Source organism: Cydia amplana, chromosome 21 (genome assembly GCF_948474715.1).
Source record: "Cydia amplana chromosome 21, ilCydAmpl1.1, whole genome shotgun sequence".
NCBI classification, from domain to species: Eukaryota; Metazoa; Arthropoda; class Insecta; order Lepidoptera; family Tortricidae; genus Cydia; species Cydia amplana.
In genome coordinates, this window is record NC_086089.1 from 3,618,126 (window position 1) to 3,643,314 (window position 25,189).

The 25,189-nt window shown below is 39.1% G+C and overlaps 2 protein-coding genes across 2 annotated transcripts; one reads left to right on the plus strand and one right to left on the minus strand.

Moving 5' to 3' along the window:
- Positions 1–916: 916 nt before the first annotated feature.
- LOC134658166 (hypodermin-A-like) lies at positions 917–25,079 on the minus strand. Its single transcript, XM_063513775.1, has 8 exons — positions 24,859–25,079; positions 8,030–8,180; positions 7,249–7,326; positions 5,915–6,059; positions 4,694–4,804; positions 2,564–2,725; positions 1,669–1,794; positions 917–1,036 (listed from the first exon to the last, which is right to left on the minus strand). Exons 1-8 carry the CDS (start codon positions 24,962–24,964, stop codon positions 917–919), a joined length of 999 nt encoding a protein of 332 aa, XP_063369845.1. The 5' UTR covers positions 24,965–25,079.
- On the plus strand, positions 10,020–14,625 carry LOC134658007 (cationic trypsin-3-like). The gene is made up of 5 exons (XM_063513604.1): positions 10,020–10,291; positions 10,515–10,740; positions 13,236–13,491; positions 14,082–14,264; positions 14,435–14,625. Exons 1-5 carry the CDS (start codon positions 10,045–10,047, stop codon positions 14,600–14,602), a joined length of 1,080 nt encoding a protein of 359 aa, XP_063369674.1. The 5' UTR covers positions 10,020–10,044; the 3' UTR covers positions 14,603–14,625.
- Positions 25,080–25,189: the final 110 nt, after the last annotated feature.

Consider the following 25,189-nt stretch of genomic DNA (forward strand, 5'->3'; position numbering starts at 1 on the left):
TAGTAATTTGACATTCAGTGTCAATTTTAGTATGGCGGCTTGTTTACATAGTCAGCAAGTTCTATTGAATGACACTTTAGAATTGCTAGACCACCTGTACGGATATGATGGTCGTTCTTGTCTACGTGACAGCGTGATAAAACGGTGTCCGTCACTTTCTTTCCCACGGTGTTAAACAGTGACAGTTATTTTATCACGTGGATAAAGATGGATAAAGCTATCCATAATAAGCTGGCTGGTGTAGCGAAAGCTTTATTTGACAAAGGCTTCAGAATATAGCTCGCCTAATTTGAAGCGGTCACCATGCCCATGGACGCCCGCAACTCCAAGGGTGTTACTCGAGAGCTCATTCCACATTCGCATTCACCACTCTACACCTTATAACAAAGTCCCCCGCCGCGTGTGTCTGTGTTTGTGTGTATGTGTGTTCGCGATAAACTCAAAAACTACTGAACGGATTTTCATGCGGTTTTCACCTATCAATATAGTGATTCTTGAGGAAGGTTTCAGGTGTATAATTTGTTAATGTTTTCTGTAACCCGTGCGAAGCCGGGCCGGGTGCTGTCAATCATCTTTGGTGTGAAGATGACCAAGTGGTGCGATGGTAAAAAAAACATGGGATATTTTGAAATTGTGTTTATTCGCTCTAGGAAAAGAGAATTAAGAAGACATAGAGACTCACTCCATACATCAGTTTTGTTACAATAACGACTTTTCTTAAGTGTAAGGCCTGAGTGGACGCTCGAGTTGGGCGTGCAGCGGGGCGGGGCGTGCTGCGTGCATGTTAAACAAATGCAAGCGTATAGGAGCGGCCTTAGTGCACGCTGCTCAAATCACTTGTGAGCCCACAGCCACGTTGCACGCCCCGCCGAACGCTCCACTTCGAGCTTCCACTCAGGCCTTACACTAGTTTACACTAATTCTCTTTGCTCTCGCTGCGGATGTCGTTATCACTGCTGTCGGCACTGTCCGCGGGCACGAAGTTGATGGGAATTGCCTTCAGGATCGAGTCCAGCCACACGCGGCTGTGAGATATCTGCCAGAAATCAAAGTTTTATGTGTACCTATGTTAACATGTTATGTGTATGTATACATTACATACATCGGGACTCGCATCCGAAAACAGAATTTGCAGTAACGATAATAGTTGATATAAAACGAAAGATGGGAAGAAAATTTCCTACGCCAAGTCATGCTGAACCAAATCGTAAGTGCCAGGAGGCCGGTCTGAAGTCCTAAGGTTAGATTGAAAGATGCTGCAATAGGGACCAGGTCTGCTTCAGTATTCAACCTCCCAGTGGCGAGAGTCAGATGAGACCAGTGGCGTAGAGATCTCAAAGAGGGTGTAGGGAAACATGACAAAGACTGGCTGGGGAATGTTAAGCAGAAAAGACTCCGCACTGCTAGATCTCCTCCGGATTCTCATCATAATTGTGATAGCTGTGGCAGAAGATGCCGCTCGTATAGGAATCAGGTTACACGTTGCGATCAACCTCCCCGCAACATGTTACCTGATTCTACCTGACGCTGCAACAATCGTCTGCAATAGATGATGGCCAATGATGATGAGAAGAATATAAATTTGGCGGTTTGTTTATCATTATACTACTTTAGGTGACACACTAACTTCCGACTAGTAGGTAGTTGAGTTCTGTAATTTGAACTGACCTGAGCGTAAACTCCAGGCTTGGACTTGTAAGTGCATTCCTCGGTCCCAGAGAAGAGCGCGATGCCGTATAGAGTGCCGCCTTTGGAAGTGCCGCTGAAGTGTACGGCTGGGTCGCCCGTGTCACCCTGGTAACATAAATCAGATTGTCCAGTAACTAATTTAATCTAGAGTAACTGAAATAAACATACAAGTCATACAACTGTGTACGTAATACTCCACCAGGCAGAGGTATTCGCAGCCGTAGGGAAACGCTTTCAATTCTTACCGTATACCTATTGTAACGTATTAAATTCAAATTAACAGTTTTGAATGATTCACGGTTATTTAGTTTCACTAGACTTATAACGACCGGGATATGAACCGTGTTACCTTTTGTATTGTTTTCGAGCTCCCGATAGGCGATATGCACGAATGACGCAGGCGACGCGCAGGAATGAGGGTAGACCGAGCGCGGTCTACAAAACTTTAACACCCACCCGCTATCTTCAGTTACCCGTGAACACTGACAATCCAACCTCTAGACTGAGCTTAGGCCAATTCTTTCATGAAACCGATGCTGCCAAAAATACGGGGGTGCGGGGGACGAGGTGAGCGAATCCCGTGCCGTGATTGGTCCGTTCAAAGACACGGACCAATCATGGCACGGGATTGACTCGAAGATGGAGTAACGCTACCGCATGTGTGGCAGAGGGGGTAGCGCGACTATGCTATGTCTAGAGGTTGGATTGTCTGTGCCCGTGAACAAGATGTATGTAACTGCGTCAAAATTTCGGAAGCTCAAAAACAATACAAAAGGTAATCAACTAATCATGTTTCATATCCCGGTCGATATAAGTCTAGTAAATTCAAATTAGTTTGTTATTATTATCGATTGTCGACCATTTAGTAACTTACAGCACACAAAGCGATGCCTTTGACCGTGCTCTGCAGACACATGTGGTCGGACTGCAGCCGATACCCGTTCCCGTAGAGGAGGCGGCACGACGCGCGGGGCACGTCTTGTACTATCATTCTTCTGAGCTCCTGGTTCTGACCCTCGCGGATTTGACCGGAGATCTGGCAGAAAAGGTAGTTTAAACCAGTTTGGTAGCGAAAACGTAAAAAATAAAAAATAAAATAACAGTTAAAAAAATATGCAATAAAACACAAATTTAATGTAGGTAAGTATAGGTATCAGACAAATGTGTGTCACTCGCCTAATTGAGCATAAGTACTATTCGATTATTTGAAACCTCTTTCACAAATCACAGTAGTTACCTACTAAAGTCCGTCAACCAAATCTTGTCAGTAGTAAAAGGCGGCAAATTTGAAAAATCGCGGGTTAGCAACACTGTGTTCAAATAATTCCAAAACGCGTGTCATCTGTGTTTTATCTGTGGAATGTGGATCGTGAATGACAGCCGTCACCTTATTTGTTTTCATTTGGTTTTCATTCTGAATCGTTTCTGTTTCAAGAGATATTTCTGCTGTCACCATTAAATACCAATACATTAAATAAGAATAAGCAAAGCTAAGGGGCCTACAATGTACAATCATGCTCGTTGATGGTAAACATTACTAAAAATTGAGGTTATGACAAGTATTGGAAGAACTCTTTCGAACTTTTAAGATTATGTTCAGTTTTTTTGTTTTAGGGTTAAAAGGCATAAATAAAATTAAAACGTATGCCTAAATCTATCCAACAAGACCATAAATTGTGTCCTGGAAACCGTCCATAGGCCCACATGTCTAATATTTTCAGCAATCAGTTGTGACTATTTACAAAGGTGAACCTTTTAGACAGTATTAAGAGCCTTGATTATATCGCCGTTCTTTCGCAATATGTACCTAATCCATACATGTTTGTTGCAGGATTAAATCTTGCCCAATATAAGGCGTTCGTAGTAGGTAGTATCTTTTCAGACAATACTTACCTATGGCGGTTTATGTACGTGTACAACGCAACCAAGTCGAAAAGTGACCCTTATCTTATTTACCTTTAAATTAAATAAACACCCAAATATCAGTTGTTTTATTTTTAATATGTATATTGTACAATATATACCAATCAAAAAAATTACACAGGTATGTCATATTCATCCAGAACAGTACACTAATTTACATTAACAAGTGGCATATTATATTGTAAATAACAAATATATGCACTATCTAATTATCTGCATTTTGATATGATTTTATTTTAGTAAACTTAGAAGACATAGATAGGGAACAAAGAGAATATAAGCACTACGATAGGGAGTTGTTTTTGATATCTTCAAATTTGTTCATCATTTTGATTAACATTGTTTTAACGTCGCTTTTAAATTGTCCGTCCATGTTTCAATTTTTTTCAATAAACCGCGAGTGACAATTTGAATTGACGTACGCAGGGCGCGCTCAGCGGAAAAAAAAAACTGTTGGTTCGATGTACATTGCTGCTTTTCTTAGCGCAATACTACTACTACTATTTGAGTGTTGCCCTACTTTAGTTTGCTTTACATTGCTACTGACAAGATTTGGTTGACGGACTATAGTTACCTACTATATTTTCTTTCAGTGTAGGTAGGACATTTTTCAGGAACGCTGCCTGCGTATTGGGCACCCTCCAGAGGGCACCAAATTTTGATAGGTATTTTTAATTTTTAGTTTTAGTTATTTTAATTGTAGTTAGTTTTAGTTTTATATTCCTGTCTATGTCTTTTAGTAATTTTTCTATTAGGTACTACCTTGCGCCTTATACAAAATGTTATTAAAAATTAAAATACTATCCATGCACTTAAAAATCTTAATGTTTTCCGTTAGCATTAATTCATACACAAACGCAAATATTTGTTAAACTATGCCGCAGTAAAAAAAATGTCAAAGTATTTATAGGCTACCCATTTCAAGTTAAATACAAACTTATAATAACCTAGGTTACGATGATCCACAGTTAAGGGGCCCACAGATTACCAGTTCGCCGGTCGATATCAGCCTGTCAGTTGTTCGGAACTGTCACCTATCGTCCGGCAAACTGGTAATCTGTGGGCCCCTTAAAGTACTCACGGAGCCGTATCCCGTAACGACGATATGTCCGTAAGTGGGGGGTACTTCGGATAAGGGCGCAGCCAGCGCCACAGGCTGCACGCGGTTACCCAGCGTCACTTCCATGTTTAGCTGCAGACACCACATAAATGCATCATACGTCAGCAGCAGAAGTTGCTAAGCGGGCCAGGTGTTCAAAATTATCTTATTGTTAAGAGAATAAGAGCGTGTCAAGGTAATTTTGAACACCTCGCCCGCCTAGCCATTTCTGCGGCTGACTGTAGGTACATAAATCGCAAGAAAAGTTGGCTCATGAGTCTTACCTTCCCAAATGATAGGATTAAGCTTCATTTCTGGTTGTGATTCTAGAAAAGTTTTCATAAATGTGTAATTTTTGAGTAGGTACAAAAAAGGCAAATTACGAGTACCTAGAACTTTATTTGGTGACCTGCCAATAATATCTAGAGTCCTATCCAAAGGGGGTTAAGATCACTGACAGAACCAGATATGTGGGTAGATAATTCCAATCCAAATTATTGGGACCTCATCATTTATTCAGTTAGCAAAAACGAGCGATATATAGTAGAACTCATTTTCATCAAACTTGCTTTTAAAGGGCTAAGTACTACGTGAGAGTAAAACCTCTGAGAGTAATATCTGCCGTTATTTACTCCCGGAGAGGTAGGTTAGGTATTTATTGTACCGTAAAACGGGGTGAGCAGGTTTCGCGGGGAGAGGTGGGTTATGAATGGGGAGAGGTTTGAGAGGGGGGTGAGAAGGGATTTTAAGGCTACTGCTACAAAAATAATGTATTCCAATTTAAAATGGAGCTATAGTAAATTAGTAATATGCATAATAAAAAAAATTCGATCCAACAATCTTCCAAAATCACCTTTGTATGAAAACCCCTCTCACCCCAAATACGAGGCACTACGGGGTGAGGTGGTTTTTCCTCAATCGTTAAAGTTATGAAATGGAACTACCCAAAATAAAATAAAAACTAAAATACAAACGTCCGGAACACTTATTATATAAACCATTCAGTTTTCATATGTAAAAATAAAATGTTATTGAGGTTTGAATTTCAGTTTTGACCCTACTCACCCCATTTTACGGTATTTAAGTACCTTCAAGCAAGCTGTAAGACTCGCTGCTCAGTCGGAAATATATTGAAACTGGTCAGTCTCTATGTACTTACTGTAAGATAAACATTAATTAATGCAATTGACATTAGTTTCTTACCTTGATTAGGGCTAAATTATGCTCAGGATAGTACTGGTCTATCCTGTACTCTGGGTGCCTGATGATTTCCGTGACTGAGAATATTTTGCCGCCAAAATCACGGAACACGGATCCGGTACGGACCGACACCTCCTCCTTGGTAACACTGGGGAAACCATATTTATTTACACATGTTATACAGGATGTAACAAAAATAGTGGGAATCCGTTTAAGGGCATATTCGCGTATCATCAATTAGGAAAAAGTAGGAAACATTTTTGGCGAGATTTTTTTTTCTTCTATGGTCGTCTATGGTTCTATGGTCGGCCAAACTCTTTCGTACAAAGGCCAAAACTTTTTGCGTCATAGGTATTTTTTTTCTACTTTTTCCTAATCAGTATACACGATACCGAATAGGTATGCCCTTAAATGGTTTCCCACTGTTTTTGTTACACCTGTATATTTCATTCCCAAAGACTGAAAACGTAACTGGCCCTTCCTGACATTACCTATATGATATGGTATGATTTATGTATCTAAATTCTTATTGACTGTCAGTTTTTATTACATACCTTTATATGAAACATAACAGTGACACTCAAAATTTCATTCAAAATTATTAAAGTTAGTAAATTACAATCGTATGTTCATAAAATTAAGCTATTAAATAAATAAACAAATGTGAGCACTTACAATTCAGATATCAACAAAAAATACTATTTAAATACATCTAATTAGTGATTTCTAAAGGTTTATGGAATACGTGCCAAGTTTTGTAAATTATGTAAAAAATTGTCAGTTTCGCGAATGTGGAGGGTTCTAGGTATGGCACGAATGTGTAGAAGTAGGAGCCTACGGGATGGTACAGTCGAGTCCATAAATATGTATTAGTATATCTTTTACCTTATTGTAATGGATTAAGGTGAGGAAATGTATAAAAATTTTATGATCTCGAACTACAGTTAGCTTCCTTTGACGAGCGCTAAAAAACCGGCTCGGCTAGGAAAACGACAAATGTGATGAAACATTCGTGAGGTCCTAAGTACACATAGGGGTTCCTGTATACGACACGTATGTTAAAGATGGGCGTACCACAAAGAGTGTTTTACTTACCCAACTAAATTACCTTAACGCGCTTTACGGCCTGGCCTCGACATTGCGCGACTGGCTAAGGCGAAAACCATAGGTGGGAACCAAAGGTCCGATCGCTGTCTCGCTCCTCGCCTCGCTCGCCTTAGCTTAAGACAGTCGCGCAATGTCGTGGCCAGCGCGTTATTCTCTTAACAATAAAGTCGTGTCAAGATCATTATGAACACCTCGTCCACTTAGCAACTATTGCCGTTGACTGTACTTACTAGTCAAAGCACTGTGCTGCTGTCAACACCCACTCTTTTCCGACCAGAGCGCCGCCACACCAGTGTTTACTGTGTAATCTGGAAAAATGACACCCTTGTATTAGGTACTTTAGCCTCCGGACTAATCTAAGGCCCAGCCATACAAATGCAAAACTAAAATTTGCTACTGAAATTTGAACCTATATTGCAGGGAACAGAATTGATTTTTATTTGTTTGAAAATTCAACGAAACAAAGGAAATGCAACTCTGTTCCAATTGAATATGGCTTAAATTTCATCGAAGTGAAGAAGTACTATAGGTAGAACCTTGGGCCTTAGGAGGCTAAATCAAAGGCTGTTGAATTGAGTATTGAGACATCCTGCTTCTAGCTAGGTCTCGTACTACTTAGATACAGATGTAGTGCATAATTGTTTCCATCGTATTTTCTCGCAAACGTTCATTTGTCATGCTAGTTCAGTCAATGTCAGTACTTCTTGTACCGAGACTGACTGAAATAGCAAGGCACGTTCGTAAGTTTCCGTGAAAATACGATGGAAAATCATTGGCATTAGCGTCTATTGCAGACGATTTATGGTGAAAGACATTACACCGCCTGGGACGGAATTAAGGAATCGCAGGGATGCCCAGCCAGCACCTGCATTACTCTCTCGGCTTCATTGTCCAGTTATCCCACAATAAAAGAAAGGCGAGCCAATTAGGTACGTGTGAAGACAGCTCGCGCTTATTTCAGGAAAAATGGAAAACAATTATGCACTATATCTGTACCTTCTGAGAGATTACCTGACAGAGACTGTGTACGGGTAGTCCTCCAAGCACACGAGTCCATTCTCCGTGGTCAGCCGCTTGCGGCGCAAGTGCGTGAGGTCTTCTTCGAACTTCGGCGGGAACTCGCACTCCTGCTCGGGCGTTTGTACTCTTGTTATAATCGTACCTGGAATTATACCTCGGCGATTACGGCAGAGTTATAGACCATAAATATTCTTTATGGTCTATCATGGTGAATGGTCCGGGTCCAAGCCGTCCGACACTTCGCTTTCGAAGACCAGAGATCCTGATCACGTGATGCTTTCTATAGAAAACTTTAGTTTCAGACCCCATGGACCGGACCAACACCGTTCTAGCGTGAATCATCCCATTCTCATCCTTAAAGGATGAGACGCGCTAGAACGGCCCGGCCTGGGACGAGGCCTCCGGCACTTATTTTTCTATGACGTGATGACGTGATGCTTTCTATAGAAAACTGAAGTGTCGGACGCCCGGCCCGGACCGTTCTAGCGTGAGTCATCCTTTAAGCGTCATGATAAATTGCAATATTTAACAGCCAACGTCACATGCGACTTTCCGAAGTCAATAAGGATCAAGAGGACTTACCGCATTCAATATCCCCGTGACTTATAATAAGCATTAAACCTAGGAAATAGTTTGAAAATCTACGTAACATATTAAATTGAAATTGAGAATCTTGCGAGCTTTTTAATCCTATAAAAATATGACAACCGCAACAACAACAACAATCACTATAAACAGTAAAAGATTAAGCATTTTGAGAAACCGCACTGTACTAAACTGTAAAACGATGCGGTCACTTTTCGACTGTTTAGTAGAAAAATGTTCATAAGCTATAATGAGTGGCTTGTTTAGGAAAGAAAAGTGGAAACAATGGTGCAATGTGTTGGATAAATAATAAACACGGCTTATCGTGCAATAATATCAAACGTAATACCTAAGTAGGTTGAGTTTGTTTTGGGTTTGCATATGGATCAGGCACGGAAAAACAAATACGCCCAAATAGTATACATCTTTGTAGCTTCCTATCCTATTGTTTTCACCATCGCAACATGGCAACGTTGCTAAGTATTAGATACCTAGTATACTAGAAAGGATAGAAAAGGTTGTCCCAAGAACAGATAATATATTTAACTACACTTTGAGTGAATTTACAAAGATTACAATACGGCAATTAGTTACCTACTTATGGCTGTTTTAGTTTAGTTCTGTAGCTTTGTTTTACTGTAATCTTTTAAGTGTGTTTTAACTGTTAGTTATTCGTTATCCTGTATCGTATGTTATACATACACGTATTGGACTACTCTGTAAGTGTTAATATGTAGGTATAGTTGATAATATGTATAACAAAAATGGAGTACTTAGCTAACTTAGCTGTCTATCTACTCAGTCAATTAAAGGATAACTAGATATGTTTTACAGCCCTGCATCGCAATTTCTTTCGATTAGCAGCAATAGCAGCCGTTACTTGGAGTCTATCACGACTTAAAGTGCCATTCACTCGTGATATTATGTTACCTGCCCCTGCTCTAGCCTCTTAAGATCCAGAAGCATTTGTTTTGTTTTTGAATTTGGAACCCTTAGTTACTCAATGATTGATATTCAAAAATTGTACGCGGGGACTTAGGAGGCTAGATATAAGTACCTTATTTTTATACCCTCCTGTACAATTAACATGTATGTCTGTTAGTGTTAATTTAATGAAAAAATCTTTACAATGTCGCGTTTTAGGCTACCAAATCCTGGGCTCTAATAGACGAAAGATAAGACAATAATGCCTGCACCTGTAACGTTATCGGCTTCCAAACACATCTCATAGCCAAACAACCATTGTACAAGATCAATTGTTCCTAACAATTTTACAACAATGGATAGGTATGTTTATTTTGTTGCTTTATCTAGTTCAAACATCATAAATATCAGAGGTTCAAGCAGTCAATAAAGGACCTGCATAGAATACGCATAGGCTCAGTCAACTATTTATTTTCACACTACTTACAAAGTGTAATATGATTAAATACCTCGGATTTTTACTTCTTTTAAACAACATTCTTACTGAAGAAGATTACAATTACAGATATGACTATAGTGATGACGATATCTCGAGTGGAGATGATTATGTGTACAATAAAACAGATAAAGCTAGACCTAAAAGAATATATGTTGACGATACCATCAATAACGTAATTAATGAAGGCCGTAATGTTGGTGATAACACTGATAACTATATTTTCAAAGAAGGATATCAGGATGAAGGTATGTTTACTAATATAATGTTAACTGAATGTTGAAACATCAATCTCTTGGATAATATTTAAATTAAATCCAGTAACTTTAATGCCATACGATAAATAAATAAAATAACTGAATGTTAAAATTGACGATTCAATTCACTTCTTATTGATAGTCAAGAGTTCGAAACTAGTCCAGGTGCCACGCTTCAAATTTAAAATTAACGATAACACACTTAACGTTTCAGTGAACATTGTAGATGATACTATACCCAAATACCCCAAGAAGATATACAAGAGAGACTGTAACTACACACGCAGCGAGGAGAGTGTCCGGAGCCCGGAGCCAAACATGAAAGACGACATATCCACATATCCATTTGTAGCGTCTGTGCTCCGGATGGGGTCGCACTACGCTACTGGTGTGTTGGTGGATAAGCGATGGGTGCTGAGCGCTGGTGGAGTGTTTTACAAGTACGTATTACGAGGTCAGATAGAGATGTCTCTCTTAGAGTCGTTATGTAAAGAGACAATATTATCAAAAAACAAACTAATAGTGACATACTTACTTACTGGATTAGACTCACAGGCTAGACTAGGGCTCTCCAAATCCCGACCCGCGGGCCAAATCCGGGCCGCGAACCGCGAAGCGTTCCAATCCGGCCCGCCGACATCGACAGTTGGAGACCCCTGGGCTAGACAATGCCAGAACAAAACACTATGGCATTTGGCATCAAAGTTGAACAATTTTAAGCCAAAAAACTGGTTTTCTGGCCATAACTTTTGTGTCAATTAGTTTAAAATTAAAATCCTCGACACGTTTTTCGAGACGTCAAAGACGAACCCAAATATGTAGCAGTCGCATTTCTAAGATTCTTCACAGCAAACTAGATATATACGAAAAAAGTGTTTTTTTTAGACAAGGTTTTAAAATATTATAAAAAAATATTCATTTCTTTCAAAATCCGGTCGACAAAAATGGAGATAAAATATTGAAGATCTGATAGCCGTTTGTCTTATAATTCTATTTGTGGTGCAAAAGTAGGAGATACGATTCAAAACTTGTCAAAAATCGATGAAAACCGCAGGTAGCCCCTTAAGTAACATGTCATGTAAACATATTAAATATATTAAAAACGGGTCACTCACGTATTTTAAGTCGAAAAACGCTCTACATCATCATACAAACAACATCATCATCATCATCATGTAAACAACATCATAGGAGCCTAATGGCATAAAAAATAGACACAAACATGGCTTTAGACGCAAAACTGCAGTGGCATGCACATATAGCCACTCTAGCCGGCAAACTTAGTTCTGCTGCCTATGCAGTGAGGCGAATCAGACAGCTGACAAACGTAGAGACGGCCAGGCTGGTATACTTTAGCTACTTCCACAGTGTTATGTCGTATGGAATCCTGTTGTGGGGAAAAGCGGCAGACATTCAGACAATATTTGTGCTGCAAAAACGAGCTGTACGTTCTATCTATGGACTGGGCGCTCGAGCATCCCTGAGAGAGAAATTCAAAGAAGTGAACATTCTTACCCTTGCATCTCAATACATACTTGAGAATATTATGTATGTTCGGAAAAACGTCCACGAATTTAAGCTTAACAGTGATATCCATAACTATAACACTAGAAACAAACATAAACTTTCTGTGCCCGCCCACCGCCTCCGTAAGGTTAGTACGTCTTTCGTCGGGAACTGTACACGTTTTTATAACAAAGTTCCCACTGATATAGCGAATTTACCACTTAACAAATTTAAGTCACACATTAAGCGCTCCTTGTTGAGTAAGGCGTACTACACTGTAAATGATTTTATAGATGATAGAGATGCCTTTAAGCCGGCAGCTTGATTTCGATAGTATAATAAGAGTTAATATGTATTGTTTTTCTTTTCTTTTTTTTTCTTTTCATTGTGAATTAATCATGCTAGTCTCCAGTAGAATTGACACATGAGACCATCATGTTCTCGATTAATTAGGTATATTGTTTATATTGCTTAATTTAATTTTAGTTTTTGACACTTGGAGACCTTATACATCTCTAAGTTTTAATTTTATTTTTAATTTGTTTGTACATATTTATATTTTTAATGATTCTGACACTTGAGAGACCTATACATCTCTTAGTCAATATAGGGCATTTTGCTTAGTAATTATGTGAAGATATACCGTTTTTCATGTAACATACAAGAACAAAATGTTGTGTCTCACAGCTATACGTTATTACAATTTAAATATTAATATGGCCCGACAGCTTGAATATGTCATGCTCGCTTAAAAGTCTTTGCTTACGGTGGCGTTGTTGATCGGGTCGCCACTTTCCCGAATGAAGGTTGAGAGAGGCGATGGCTGAGATACGCGTCATACTCGTGAACGGGTGCTGTTTGTGGAGACTGGTCTATTTAAGCTAACACGAGCTATTATATTTAGTAACTTTATTTTTGAGTATAATTACATGGACACACCTCATTCGGTTCTCGTATGCTATTTTATTTTTACTATCATTTTCTTTAATTTAATGAATGTTTTAATTAGGTATACAGGATTTTGACTCTTGGAGACCCTATACATCTCTAAGGATAATTTGATTAACTACTATATATTTTAATCTTTTAGTTATGATGACACTTAGAGACATTTACATCTCTAAATAATTTTAGATTATAGTTTTTGTATCTTTGTGTTTTTTTTTTTTTCAATACTATTGTTATTGCGTTTTCTGTAATTCGACATTTAGAGGCTTTATACATCTCTATGTTAGTTTGATTTGATATTTACGGCTTAGTTGTATTTTATAATTATTGATGTGTTTTTTTTTTTTGCTGTATGTAAATTCCATATTGACGTGTAAAAGTGCCCTTGTGGCCTATTTGCTGAATAAATGTTGATATTTGATATTTGATATTTACTTATTGATGTCCATCACGCGCATTATCACTAACCTAATTCTTTCAGCGTTCGAGAATCCATAAAACTGTACAGAGTACATCTAGGCTCAGTGAACTGCAAGCGTGGTGGTAACATAATGGCGTTACAACAGATTGTGATCCACCCATCCTATATGCCCGGCAAGCCAGAGAGCGACCTGGCCATGCTGAGGCTATCGCAGCCGGCAGATCTCAGCCCTTCCATCCATCCTGTTAGCTTGACTGAGAGGAAAGGGAGGGTGGAAATCAGCAAGTTTTTGACGATGTACTGGCCGCGGCTGATAGTAAGTGTTTTTTTATTATTTTGTGGGTTCTTATTAAGACACAAGACAGGATAATTAATGTGTAAACGTTGCGTGAACTTATTCAAGCATCATTGAGTCATTTTGGGGCTTCTTGTCGACCGCCATCTTGGTCACATCGGGTCGTGATTAATTTCTTTGTTTTTCCCCATTAACGTTGTTTAAAGGGTAATACTGATAGCTTATTATACAGTAAACTAATATGGAAGTGTGCGGATAATGAAGAATTAATCTTGATACGAGTTTAATCGCCATTCTGGCGTCAACGCCAGGTATATAGCCCCACGTGGCCCTTGTAAAGTCCAGCTATCGCCTTACAAGAGCTCATAATACAACCGAACAACGTCGTGCTCTACGCGCATTTGGTATTTCTACCTCTAACCGTGACTGGCTAGAGCCCTAGAGGCCATAATTTTATAGTTTTATATACCGTACACTGGCTGAAGTTTATTTATTACAAATAATATTAATTCGATCCCACGTAGGATCCACTTCGACGTTGGCGAAATCATCGACAGTATCGATGGAGCCATATTACCCAAAGATTGAATTGAGTCATTTTGTTGATACAGGTGGACGGGAAAGCCCTCCCCGCTGACGCGAAAGAACGGCAGCAGCACACCAGCATGCGGGTGTCGACACAGCGGGTGCTGCCGTGGAAGCAGTGCTGGCGGGCTATGAGCTATCGCCTTCAAGACCTTACGCACAACAGCTTCTGTCTGCGGCCTCTGAAGCAGTTCCACACTCTCTGCTTGGTAATTGGTCACTTTAATAAGTTCGATCATCGAAGTGATGCACTAAATGCCAAGAAAACGTGTATTGATCTTGTATCACTATCCTTACCAAAGATACTTTCTCTAATTATTAACAAGTGCCAGTTAAACAGTTTCCAAAAGTCATCTGATTAATTTATTTTCGCTCACAGCCCGATGTCGGTGCACCAGTGCTGTCTTCAGATGGACTATGGGGCATAATTTCTGGGTGGGTAGGCGAGCCATGCAGCTACAAAGACCCCAGCCCTGTCGTGGTTGCCCGCATATCGCCACCAGCCGTACGCCATTGGTTAGAGTCTCAGTTTGAACTTGAAGACTAAGACATTTTGAAGGAATCTTCTGAACAATTTGATACTACTACTAACATACTCGTAGTTATTCTGCAAGAGCTCAAAATTCGAACTCTGTCGTGGAAGAATTCTGGCTTTATACTTTTGCGAGGCTTTGTGAGCCTTGGAAAAGCATTTCTCATCGGTCCAGTGGAAGGTCATTAAAATAAAGATGGGGTAACTACCCGCTAGTTCAATTGCAATCGAGGTTACACGCGTCGAACTCCAGGCCCCGTAAACAACATGCCAATCGCTAACGCTCCGTAGCGAACGAAACACAACTGTCACTGTCACATAAGACTACTACCACTAGACTACTACTACTACTACTACTAGACTACTGTCATAGAAGAGTGACAAAGCGATTCAATGGCCAAACGATGGCGATTGTCACCTTGGCTAGGCCGCCAGACCAGGAGGTCTGAATGATTTTTCGCCTTTCTAAAGGATTAAAAAGGCGAAAAATCAATCAGACGCGAAGCACAAATAGACCAGAGTCTCCAATTTACATTTGTGCGTCTTTGTCCTAATGGGTATTCTTAAAACATCCATAGTTTATAATCAAAATACTCATTTCTTATTCCTGTTAGATATTACTAAAGTAAGTAGGTAGTTTGTATACCTTCAATGCAATCTGCCTAGACAGTCTTTAGTTACCAAAATGTGTTAGTTTAGCAAATTAAATTTAAATATGAACCACACAGCTTGGATAATGCAGTAAGGCTTAAGCTCCTTGCATAGTGAATCGCTTGCGTTCCGCACTCAAAAGGATAGCGGACGGCCGATTCTTCATACAATCTACGAGATAGGAGCGAAGGGGCATACCTATAGCATAGTGTAGTTTGTTGTTGAATTGTAAAATCTACCGTAACAACGCTACAAAAATATACCTAATGAATAGTGAATAAGTTTCTGTAAATATTTCTTTAATAAAAGTTGTTTTATTCTGACGGTGATAATTATTTGATTCATTAAAAGAAAAATGTTGAAATCGGTACACATGATATAGTCCGTCAACCAAATCTTGTCAGTAGCAATGTAAAGCAAACTAAAGTAGGGCAACACTCAACGAGCAGTATTGCGCTAAGAAAAGCAGCAACGTACATCGAACCAAAAGATTTTTTTCCGCTGAGCGCGCCCTGCGTACGTCAATTCAAATTGTCACTCGCGGTTTATTGAAAAAATTTGAAACGGACGGACAATTTAAAAGCGATGTTAAAACAATGTTAATCAAAATGATGAACTGAAGATATCAAAAACAACTCCCTATCGTAGTGCTTATATTCTCTTTGTTCCCTATCTATGTCTTCTAAGTTTACTAAAATAAAATCATATCAAAATGCAGATAATTAGATAGTGCATATATTTGTTATTTATAATATAATATGCCACTTGTTAATGTAAATTAGTGTACTCTTCTGGATGAATATGACATACCTGTGTAATTTTTTTGATTGGTATATATTGTACAATAGGATTACATATTAAAAATAAAACAACTGATATTTGGGTGTTTATTTAATTTAAAGGTAAATAAGATAAGGGTCACTTTAGCTTACACTATAATTCAGGTCATTAATTGAAAAAATATAATGAAGTTACCAATGTTACCGGGTCACTTCAACCAAGCATAATATTCTGTAGTATTCTATTGCATCTTTGTAAATAGTCACAACTGATTGCTGAAAATATTAGACATGTGGGCCTATGGACGGTTTCCGGGACACAGTTTATGGTCTTGTTGGATAGATTTAGGCATACGTTTTAATATTATTTATACCTTTTAACCCTAAAACAAAAAAACTGAACATAATCTTAAAAGTTCGAAAGAGTTCTTCCAGTATGTACTTGTCATAACCTCAATTTTTAGTAATGTTTACCATCAACGAGCATGATTGTACATTGTAGGCCCCTTAGCTTTGCTTATTCTTATTTAATGTATTGGTATTTAATGATGACAGCAGAAATATCTCTTGAAACAGAAACGATTCAGAATGAAAACCAAATGAAAACAAATAAGGTGACGGCTGTCGTTCACGATCCACATTCCACAGATAAAACACAGATGACACGCATTTTGGAATTATTCGAACACAGTGTTGCTAACCCTCGATTTTTCAAATTTGCCGCCTTTTACTACTGACAAGATTTGGTTGACGGACTTTAATTCAATTACCACTAATATCTAAAAATAGATCTACATACTTACACAATCGAGATTTCTATATTCTGACATTAAGTATGAAAATAGGAAAACAATACCTAGCGTAGCCAAGATGAATAATCGACAACATCGGGATGGGATATTTGGGCGTTTTTTTTTGTTGTCCCCTACACTTTTTTTTCAAATTTGGGATTTTTTACGTTATTTCTACTCAGAATCACGAGCTCTTTCTATCCTAATAGGAGAAAAAAAGTGTCCTAAGGTTTTTATTTCCATTACGTCACTTTGTATGGCGGTCGCGGAATGGAAGATCGAAAAATGTATGGAAATTTTGGGACACTTTTTTTCTCCTATTAGGATAGAAAGAGCTCGTGATTTTGAGTAGAAATAACATAAAAAATCCCAAATTTGAAAAAAAAAGTGTAGGGGACAACAAAAAAAACGCCCATTTCACGATCGGTAGGTATGTAAGACGCTACGTGTGCTACGCCGTAGTCCGTAGCGCGTAGCCCGCTACAAAGGACCCCGCTACAACATCATTCACTTTTCATTCCGTAGATGGTCGTCGTAGTGTTTTAAAGTGTTTTCACACTGTCCGATCTGAAGTCGAATACGACAACGGGACAGTAAATTATATGAAATCTGTGCCTGTTCGTTGATGTTTTAAAATCCACATAATATAATGGTTCCAACTGCCAGGAACACAAAATGGCATCATAATATTAATCGATACGTTTTTCAACGATTGTACTTATAGTATCGTGTGTGTATCCTCTTTATGTCCAGCCTATCCGATATCAGATTGAACGGCGAGGGAACGGTGGTGAAAATGCAGCAATGTCCACTTTTAAAACGGTAAACAGGTTAACAAGGATGCCAACTGCTGAAAAATTTGATTTTCCCGCCTTTTTACTTTGTGCGTCGGTTTCATGAAATAATTGCTCTAAACTCAGTCTAGAGGATTCCTAGTCTATGGCCAGACACCAGACGAAGAAGTTTGGAAGAAATAGAGACGATACTTAGAGATAAAGAAAATAAAGAGAGAGAGAGAGAGATAAATTACGGTGCACTGTACTTATTTAAACTATGTAAATGTCACCCTATGGTATTTGACCACTAGTCAAATCAGTTTCTTTTTTGAACTGTCAAAACGATTTGCTACTACTATGGAATTTATATGAAACACTAGCATGTGACGTCACGATCAAATCACCTACTCTTTATAGTTTTATAAGGGGGTTTAAAATATAAATTGTGTCAAAAACTGCTGTCTACGTTTCTCTAATAATCTTCTGGTACTTTATTTCAATGCATGGTGTAAAATGATTTATTTTAAATACAGTCAAATACCCTATTTAAGAATTATTTTGAAATTTAGTTTTTTCTTCGTAAGTGTGATAAAAAACAATGTTGTATGTAACTCCGGGGGTAAGAATATTGCAAACTCGTCTGGAAAATTTTACTTACCCCCCTCGTTGCACAATATATGTTTAGTTTACTTATATCCTTCTTATACCTATTTGTATTAGTTTATATGTCTTAGTTAATTTGCTTATTAATTTAGATAAGGTATCTGGGTTGTTTGCATCTCCTACTCAAATATATTATTTGCAAACTTAAACTTCACTTTTTAGGGTTCCGTAGTCAAATGGCAAAAAAACGGAACCCTTATGGATTCGTCATGTTTGTCTGTCTGTCCGTCCGTATGTCACAGCCACTTTTTTCCGAAACTATAAGAACTATACTGTTGAAACTCGGTAAGTAGATGTATTCTGTGAACCGCAATAAGATTTTCACACAAAAATAAAAAAAAACAATAAATTTTGGGGGTTCCCCATACTTAGAACTGAAACTCAAAATTTTTTTTTTCATCAAACCCATACGTGTGGAGATAGGATAGGTCTTCAAAAATGATATTGAGGTTTCTAATATCATTTTTTTCTAAACTGAATAGTTTACGCGAGAGACACTTCCAAAGTGGTAAAATGTATGTCCCCCCCCTGTAACTTCTAAAATAAGAGAATGATAAAACTAAAAAAAATATATGATGTACATTACCATGTAAACTTCCACCGAAAATTGGTTTGAACGAGATCTAGTAAGTAGTTTTTTTTAATACGTCATAAATCCCCTAAATACGGAACCCTTCATGGGCGAGTCCGACTCGCACTTGGCCGCTTTTTTATCTGCTCCGTAGGTAATACATTTATCTGCTTCCTTTTCCCTATAGTGGTATTTTTACGTTCTCTGGCTCTAATCAAAGAGTTCAACAGCAAAATTGTTAAGGAGCTTCTAAGGCTCAAAAGGCATATAGGTAACTTGCGCGGTAACTAGAATGACTGGACACTGTAAGATGATCAAACACATGTTTCAAATTGGCAAGAAACAAGATGCGACATGCAGGTCCTGCCAGGAGTCAGTAGAGACTGCAATGCAGATTCTCTGTTCCTGTGGACCACTAATGTCAAAAAGAAGTACCTACTTAGAGCGGCACGTATTGCAACCCTATGAGGTACAGAACAGGTACAGAGGTTTTATGGATGCAAATTAGTAATGAACTTTAAAGAGTCGTCACAATAGATCAACGCCTGGTCCATGCGCCACTCAAAGGCCCAATAACACCCCAATAATAATAAAATAATCTATCTATCTATCTAATACCTTTAAACGAGCAATTCTTGTATATTTATTTATTTATATGTATATATATTTCAGGGATCTCGGAAACGGCTCTAACGATGTCGATGAAATTTGCTATATGGGGGTTTTTGGGGGCGCAAAATCGATCTAGCTAGGTCTTATCCCTGGGAAAACGCGCATTTTTGAGTTTTTACATGTTTTCCGAGCTTTGCTCGGTCTCCCAGATATTAATACCTAAACGTGTGTATCCTTTGTATCGGAATGACAACGAATTGTCGCATGGTTACACATTTCCATAAATCCATACATTGTTTACTTTTCTATTTGCGTTTGTTTGGTTGTCACCTTGGCTCCGTTCTACGTAACAACAATGAAAGAAATTCTTTGTTCTTGTATCTAATCTAATGTTACCTAAATATAAATAAAATAAATATTATCACATTACGTGCGTACAAATCACAAGTGTGACGTTGAGTCAACATTTTATTCTTCCAAAGATATTATCGGCGACAATTCTGTACTTTCTGTTAACCTTTATCTAACTTTATATTTGCGAATGTCCATCACAATTTCACAATAGGGATGTTAATTCTGCAAAATAAAACATATTTCGTCGATTGTCGCGAATTTTTTTTCAAAAATTGAACAGTCCCTAAAGCGATCATGACCGTTAAATTAAAAATCGTCGGTAAGTACCTACGCTACGTCTTGAGTAAATGAGCAGGTACAGTCGCCATCAGATATATCGGAGAGGCCAAGGTGCTAACAAATATATGAACACGCCTCTATTGTCAAGGCGCTAGAGTTCGTGTTCAGATGTTTTAGAGCACCTCGGCCGCTCCGATATATGTGATGGCGACTGTACCATCGTAAGCCCTTGTTAACTGACATTTACACCTTATTGCAACGGCTGAAAATCCACCAAAGGGTGTTTCTGTTACTACACACGGTGGGTTGGGTGTGGATGGACCTATAGCCAATATCTTTGCAGTGCGAAGTTGTTGCTCTGTGTCTCTTCATTATGGATCTACGTGTGAGGAAACGTATGTAGGCCTCTGCCTTTAAGCGCGACTAGCCGTCCGACCTAGTGACAATTTTTGATTAACATAAGTATTTTTTATTTCTTGGCATAACATATTGAAAAAACTGTGATATACTTACGTGATAATCCCCTGGGATTGCTTACTAAATATCCACCCTTGAATCAGAAATGAATTGAGATTCTGTATTTACAGTAAAAGTTATTATATCCCTAACTTGTTGAGCATAGGTACTGCAATGAATAGGTAATGATGGGGTAGATTAGCATGAAATAAGAATACAATTCTACTAGGAAAATCAGATAGCTGTGCCGAATAATATTGCTGATGTCTCATTTAGCAACCCTGAAACTAGAAAAGCTTTATACCTATAAAACGAAACACGTGGAAACCACTACATTATAAAAGGTGTGACGCACAAAATTATAGTTAGTAGTAAATATAGTTAGTATAAGTTAGTAAAAGAGTTTGTCTGACTAACCAACGAAACATAAATAAACCGCTGTATTTATAGTTGAACATAGTGTTACGTAAAAAATATCAGAAATTAAGTGGAAAATGGAATTCAAAATGAAACCCCAACCCGAAGAGAAGAAAGGACACACTTACGTGCAATGGATTGTAGCAATCATTGGTAACGAAATATGATAAAACAATACATTTTAGAGTTAACATTTGAGTAGAGTGAGTAATCAAAGAGATTATTAATGTTTGGTAGTGAATATACAATATCTAGACTGTATTTAATTATGAAATTATTCAACTTTGTGCAAAACAAGGGTCACTTGCATCACACATTCTGCAAAAATGATCGATCAAACAACCAACATTATATATATCTAACTCTAAAATCCCCGATAAAATCATAATACTTAGTGCCTTCTTAAAATCTGTTCAACAACCATCGCCGAATCACAAGAAAACCGCAACAAAATCAGTTGAATACTTTCGGATTTATTTAGGAATATTAAGTACATTCAATGGTACCCACACAAACAAGCAGTCTCTCACCCTATCTCCTACATCATTATTCATTAAACCAGCGTTTCGTTCGGGATAATTATATATTTTTAAGGATCCCAAGTACCAGAAGATCATAAATAGCCAAGAGTACCTATATTTCAGCAAACTCCTCGCTCTTAACGTACGGCTTGCAAGCTGGTTGGATCTCGCCCATGACAAAAGTGCTGCAGTCTAATTCCTCGCCAGCGGGTCCGCTATCCGATTATACAATGGGTATAGTGGCCAGCCTCATGCCCATTAGTGCCCTGATAGGGGTACCGATGTACGCCTGCATAGCTGACAAGTATGGCAGGAAAGCGGGGATAATGTGTGTCACAGTTCCACACGCGGTGAGTTCTTTTAAAACACAATGCCTTGGGATAAATCAGAATATGTTCAATTGTTCGCAATATCAGAATGTCCAATTGTCCACACCTGGTAATTGCCAGTAACTGAATATTTAAGATCTGTATGTGATGGCCAAGTGGAAACAGCTGTGCTCACTTTAAAGATCCTTAGTAATAGCGTACCAAGTCTACATTATATCTTGCTTGATTGACTATAACTTTTCGAAAGCAAATGAGAAGAGAAAACGGTGAAATGAACCAACGTGGAGCCAACTTCCAAAGTCCATACGCCCTTCAACCCAAGTTACTAAAAAGTCGATTATACTGTTTCAGATATCCTGGTTGCTCAAACTATGCTGGCCAACCCCTAACACTCTTATCATAGCACGGGTATACTGCGGTATAGCGGCTGGGGGTTGCTTCACCGTCATCCCCATGTACACCAAAGAAATTAGCCAGGACAACATAAGAGGCCTATTAGGCTCTCTCTTGATATACTTCCATAACCTGGGGATATTCCTCATGTACGTCTTGGGAGCGTATTTAGACTATTATACTATTTTGTACATAGTGGTTGGAGGTCCGTTCCTGTCGTGTTTATTGATAATGATGTGCCCTGAATCTCCTGGATTCCTGGTGAAGATCGGGAAGTTTGACGTAAGTTAATTATCACTTGTTTCTTTGGCTGTTTGGAGGGCTTCTACTATTTTTGGCTGGTGTCTTTAGATGTTAGATTTAATCTAAGTTTTGGGGGACATCATATACATTTTATTTTATATTTATAGGAAGCAGTGAGGGTGATAACTAGCCTGCGAGGCCTTAACCCTAACGACAGTTCCGTCCAGAAAGAGGTTGACTTAATGCGGAAAGAAGAGGAATATTACAAGACATTACCGTCTATGTCTATGATGGTCATAAGTAAGTTACTCGTTATTTAAATTTCCAAGGAGACGGCCGAAGTGACGAGCGTCCAGTGGAGAGTTTGGCGGGATGTGCAGCGTAACGTCATGCTTCCAAGTGTATGTACAGCTACAGCGTTCACTGATACCGCTCGTATACGTTTGCATTTGATAACAAAGACCACACGCCCCGTCAGAGTTCACTTAGCAAGTCCTAACCCGAGTCTTACGGAACGCACGCTTGACCCTGACGCCGACCTTCATTTGTTTTATTTAAGGCGGTCGGCGTAAACGTCGAGCGTGCACATCGTTGAGGCTTAAGACTGCTTGTTTGCAATGATTTGACATAAATAAAATGAAATGTTTCAGTGAAGAACCGAGCCTGGCGCAAGGGCTACATCATCGCGACGCTGATGGCATCAGCGCAGACGTTCAGCGGCAACTTCGCAGTGGTGACGTACGGATCCATGATCCTGGGAGCTGCGGGTGCGACGCTGGACGCTGATGTGCTTTCCATCAGTTTCCCGGCCATCATGATGGTCGGGTCCACTGTGTCTATTATAGTCATGGAGAGGATTGGCAGACGGGTAGAGTATTTTCTCAGAATCTCTTATATCTTCCCTGAAAGGTATACCTACGGTCGCCTTTGTACAAATGATGTGGTCTGTTTCTTTGTTATTACTACTATCTTCGTTACGCCACAGAATAAATAATAGTACTAAGTACAGAAGACTCACTCTCTAACAAAACCCGTCTGTTACGATCAGCACAGATATGGCCGCTAGGTGGCGACAGCGCCACGCGCGGCTTATGGCTTTCCCCAAAATTGGGGCCGAACGGATGTACTTTTAGCTACCTGTAGCAAAGCGACGAAATCGCGGAGTGAGACACGCCTGGTTACGTTACGCTCTCCGATCGGAGTTCATTATGGTCTAATATCCACCGCTTTAATTCGATCTAGATACTTTTAACAGACTCAAAATTTCCAAGGTTTCCAAATAGTCGCGATCTTTGTTTTTATGTATTTTCCCCGATTTCTTGAAAACGGATGGATGTTTGAACTTTGAATATTGCACAGTTGTTCCCGTTATTATTAAGTCAAGATCTGTTCCATAGATTATCCAGGATTCCCCTGGTATACAATTTTATAGTAACTAGTACACTTGCTCTCGGAAGGCATTTGGCAAAGTGGAACTGCTGGTTTAGACCCTAATGATCTCAAAGACTTCCATAAGATGCTAGAACGCAATAATAACAACCGTCTGAGAGGTCATCAGTATAAGCTGGTGTCTCGCAGGTCCTACCATAATCCTCATAGACACTTCTTTAGCAACAGAGTGGTCAAAGCTTGGAACAAACTCGCAGAAGACGTAGTATTGGCCCAAAGTGTCAATGAGTTCAAGAACAAATTAGATAAGCACAACGCAAATTCTACTCAACACGGAAAACTCGGTTGATGACTCTGGATACAGGCAATATCAGTTATTTCAAATTTTTTTTCCTAAGTTAGGTATTAACCAATTTAAATGATCTCCAGGTGATCCTCGGCTCCTCGTTCGCCGTGGCCGTATGCTCACAAGTCTGCGTGGCGACGGTATTGCTGCTGCAGCACCTTGGCTACAGCGCGCCGCCGTGGGTGCCGCTGCTGGCTATCGTCGCTTCTATGTTCGTGTACGCGTTCGGCATTCTACCCGTTCCTTACGTCTTTATGACGGAGACATTTAATATTCAGGTGAGTTCTGCATTCCTATTACCTTCTATCACCTATAGTTGAGTATAAGCTTAAGTTGTCCTATTTTTGGACTGTTTACATGCAAGAGTGATCGCCAACTTCCTGATATTGATGCAGCCATCTTCTTTTTAATTAGATGTCCATGCTCTTTTAGGTATATACCTACCCTAGCTCTCAGATCGGTTCAAGATCCTGGCAAATATGATAGCGGCTATCAACTTCGTTATATCATGATATTACGATAAATCGTTTATGTTGAATTAAAGTGCGTTTAAAAGTAAAGTCCAGAAAAAATTTGCCAGGAAAAGGGAAAAAGCGTTTATTACTTACCTCTTGTACAGATGGTGTACGGCTCTCAGCTATATGGTTTGTCTCGAAGCTACCAATAGGAAAGGATGGCATAAAATGTAACCAACAACTTACATTCACAGATCAGGGGCAAGCTTCTAAGTTTGCTCTCGGCCCAATCCTGGGTCATGACTTTCATCCAGCTGGCCGCCTTCGCCCCGCTCACGAACGCCTGCGGCATGTACACCACATTCTACATATTCGCTGCTGTCAACCTCTTCGGGGCTGCTTTAGTCCTGGTATCCATGCCAGAGACGAGAGGCAGGAGTGGCGAGGAAATAGAAGAAATGCTCAAATAATTTGTAATTTTGTACATAATGGATGATGTAATGTGTAAATAAATGGTAATAAAGAGTGCTGCGATGTACGCACCTAAATGTATAATTTTTAAGAACCTATAAATGAC

What these genes read in the sequence shown, in the direction of transcription:
- LOC134658166 (XM_063513775.1), bottom strand. Translation starts at nt 24,964, where the DNA reads ATGCCGCAGGCGTTCGTGAGCGGGGCGAAGGCGGCCAGCTGGATGAAA. An exon ending in TCGTTACGGGATACGGCTCC is followed by an intron (nt 2,726 to 4,693) that starts GTGAGTACTTTA and finishes CTTTTCTGCCAG; the next exon opens with ATCTCCGGTCAAATCCGCGA. An exon ending in AAGGCATCGCTTTGTGTGCT is followed by an intron (nt 1,795 to 2,563) that starts GTAAGTTACTAA and finishes TTATGTTACCAG; the next exon opens with GGTGACACGGGCGACCCAGC.
- LOC134658007 (XM_063513604.1), top strand. Translation starts at nt 10,045, where the DNA reads ATGATTAAATACCTCGGATTTTTACTTCTTTTAAACAACATTCTTACT. An exon ending in AGAAGGATATCAGGATGAAG is followed by an intron (nt 10,292 to 10,514) that starts GTATGTTTACTA and finishes TTAACGTTTCAG; the next exon opens with TGAACATTGTAGATGATACT. An exon ending in GCTGGTGGAGTGTTTTACAA is followed by an intron (nt 10,741 to 13,235) that starts GTACGTATTACG and finishes TAATTCTTTCAG; the next exon opens with CGTTCGAGAATCCATAAAAC.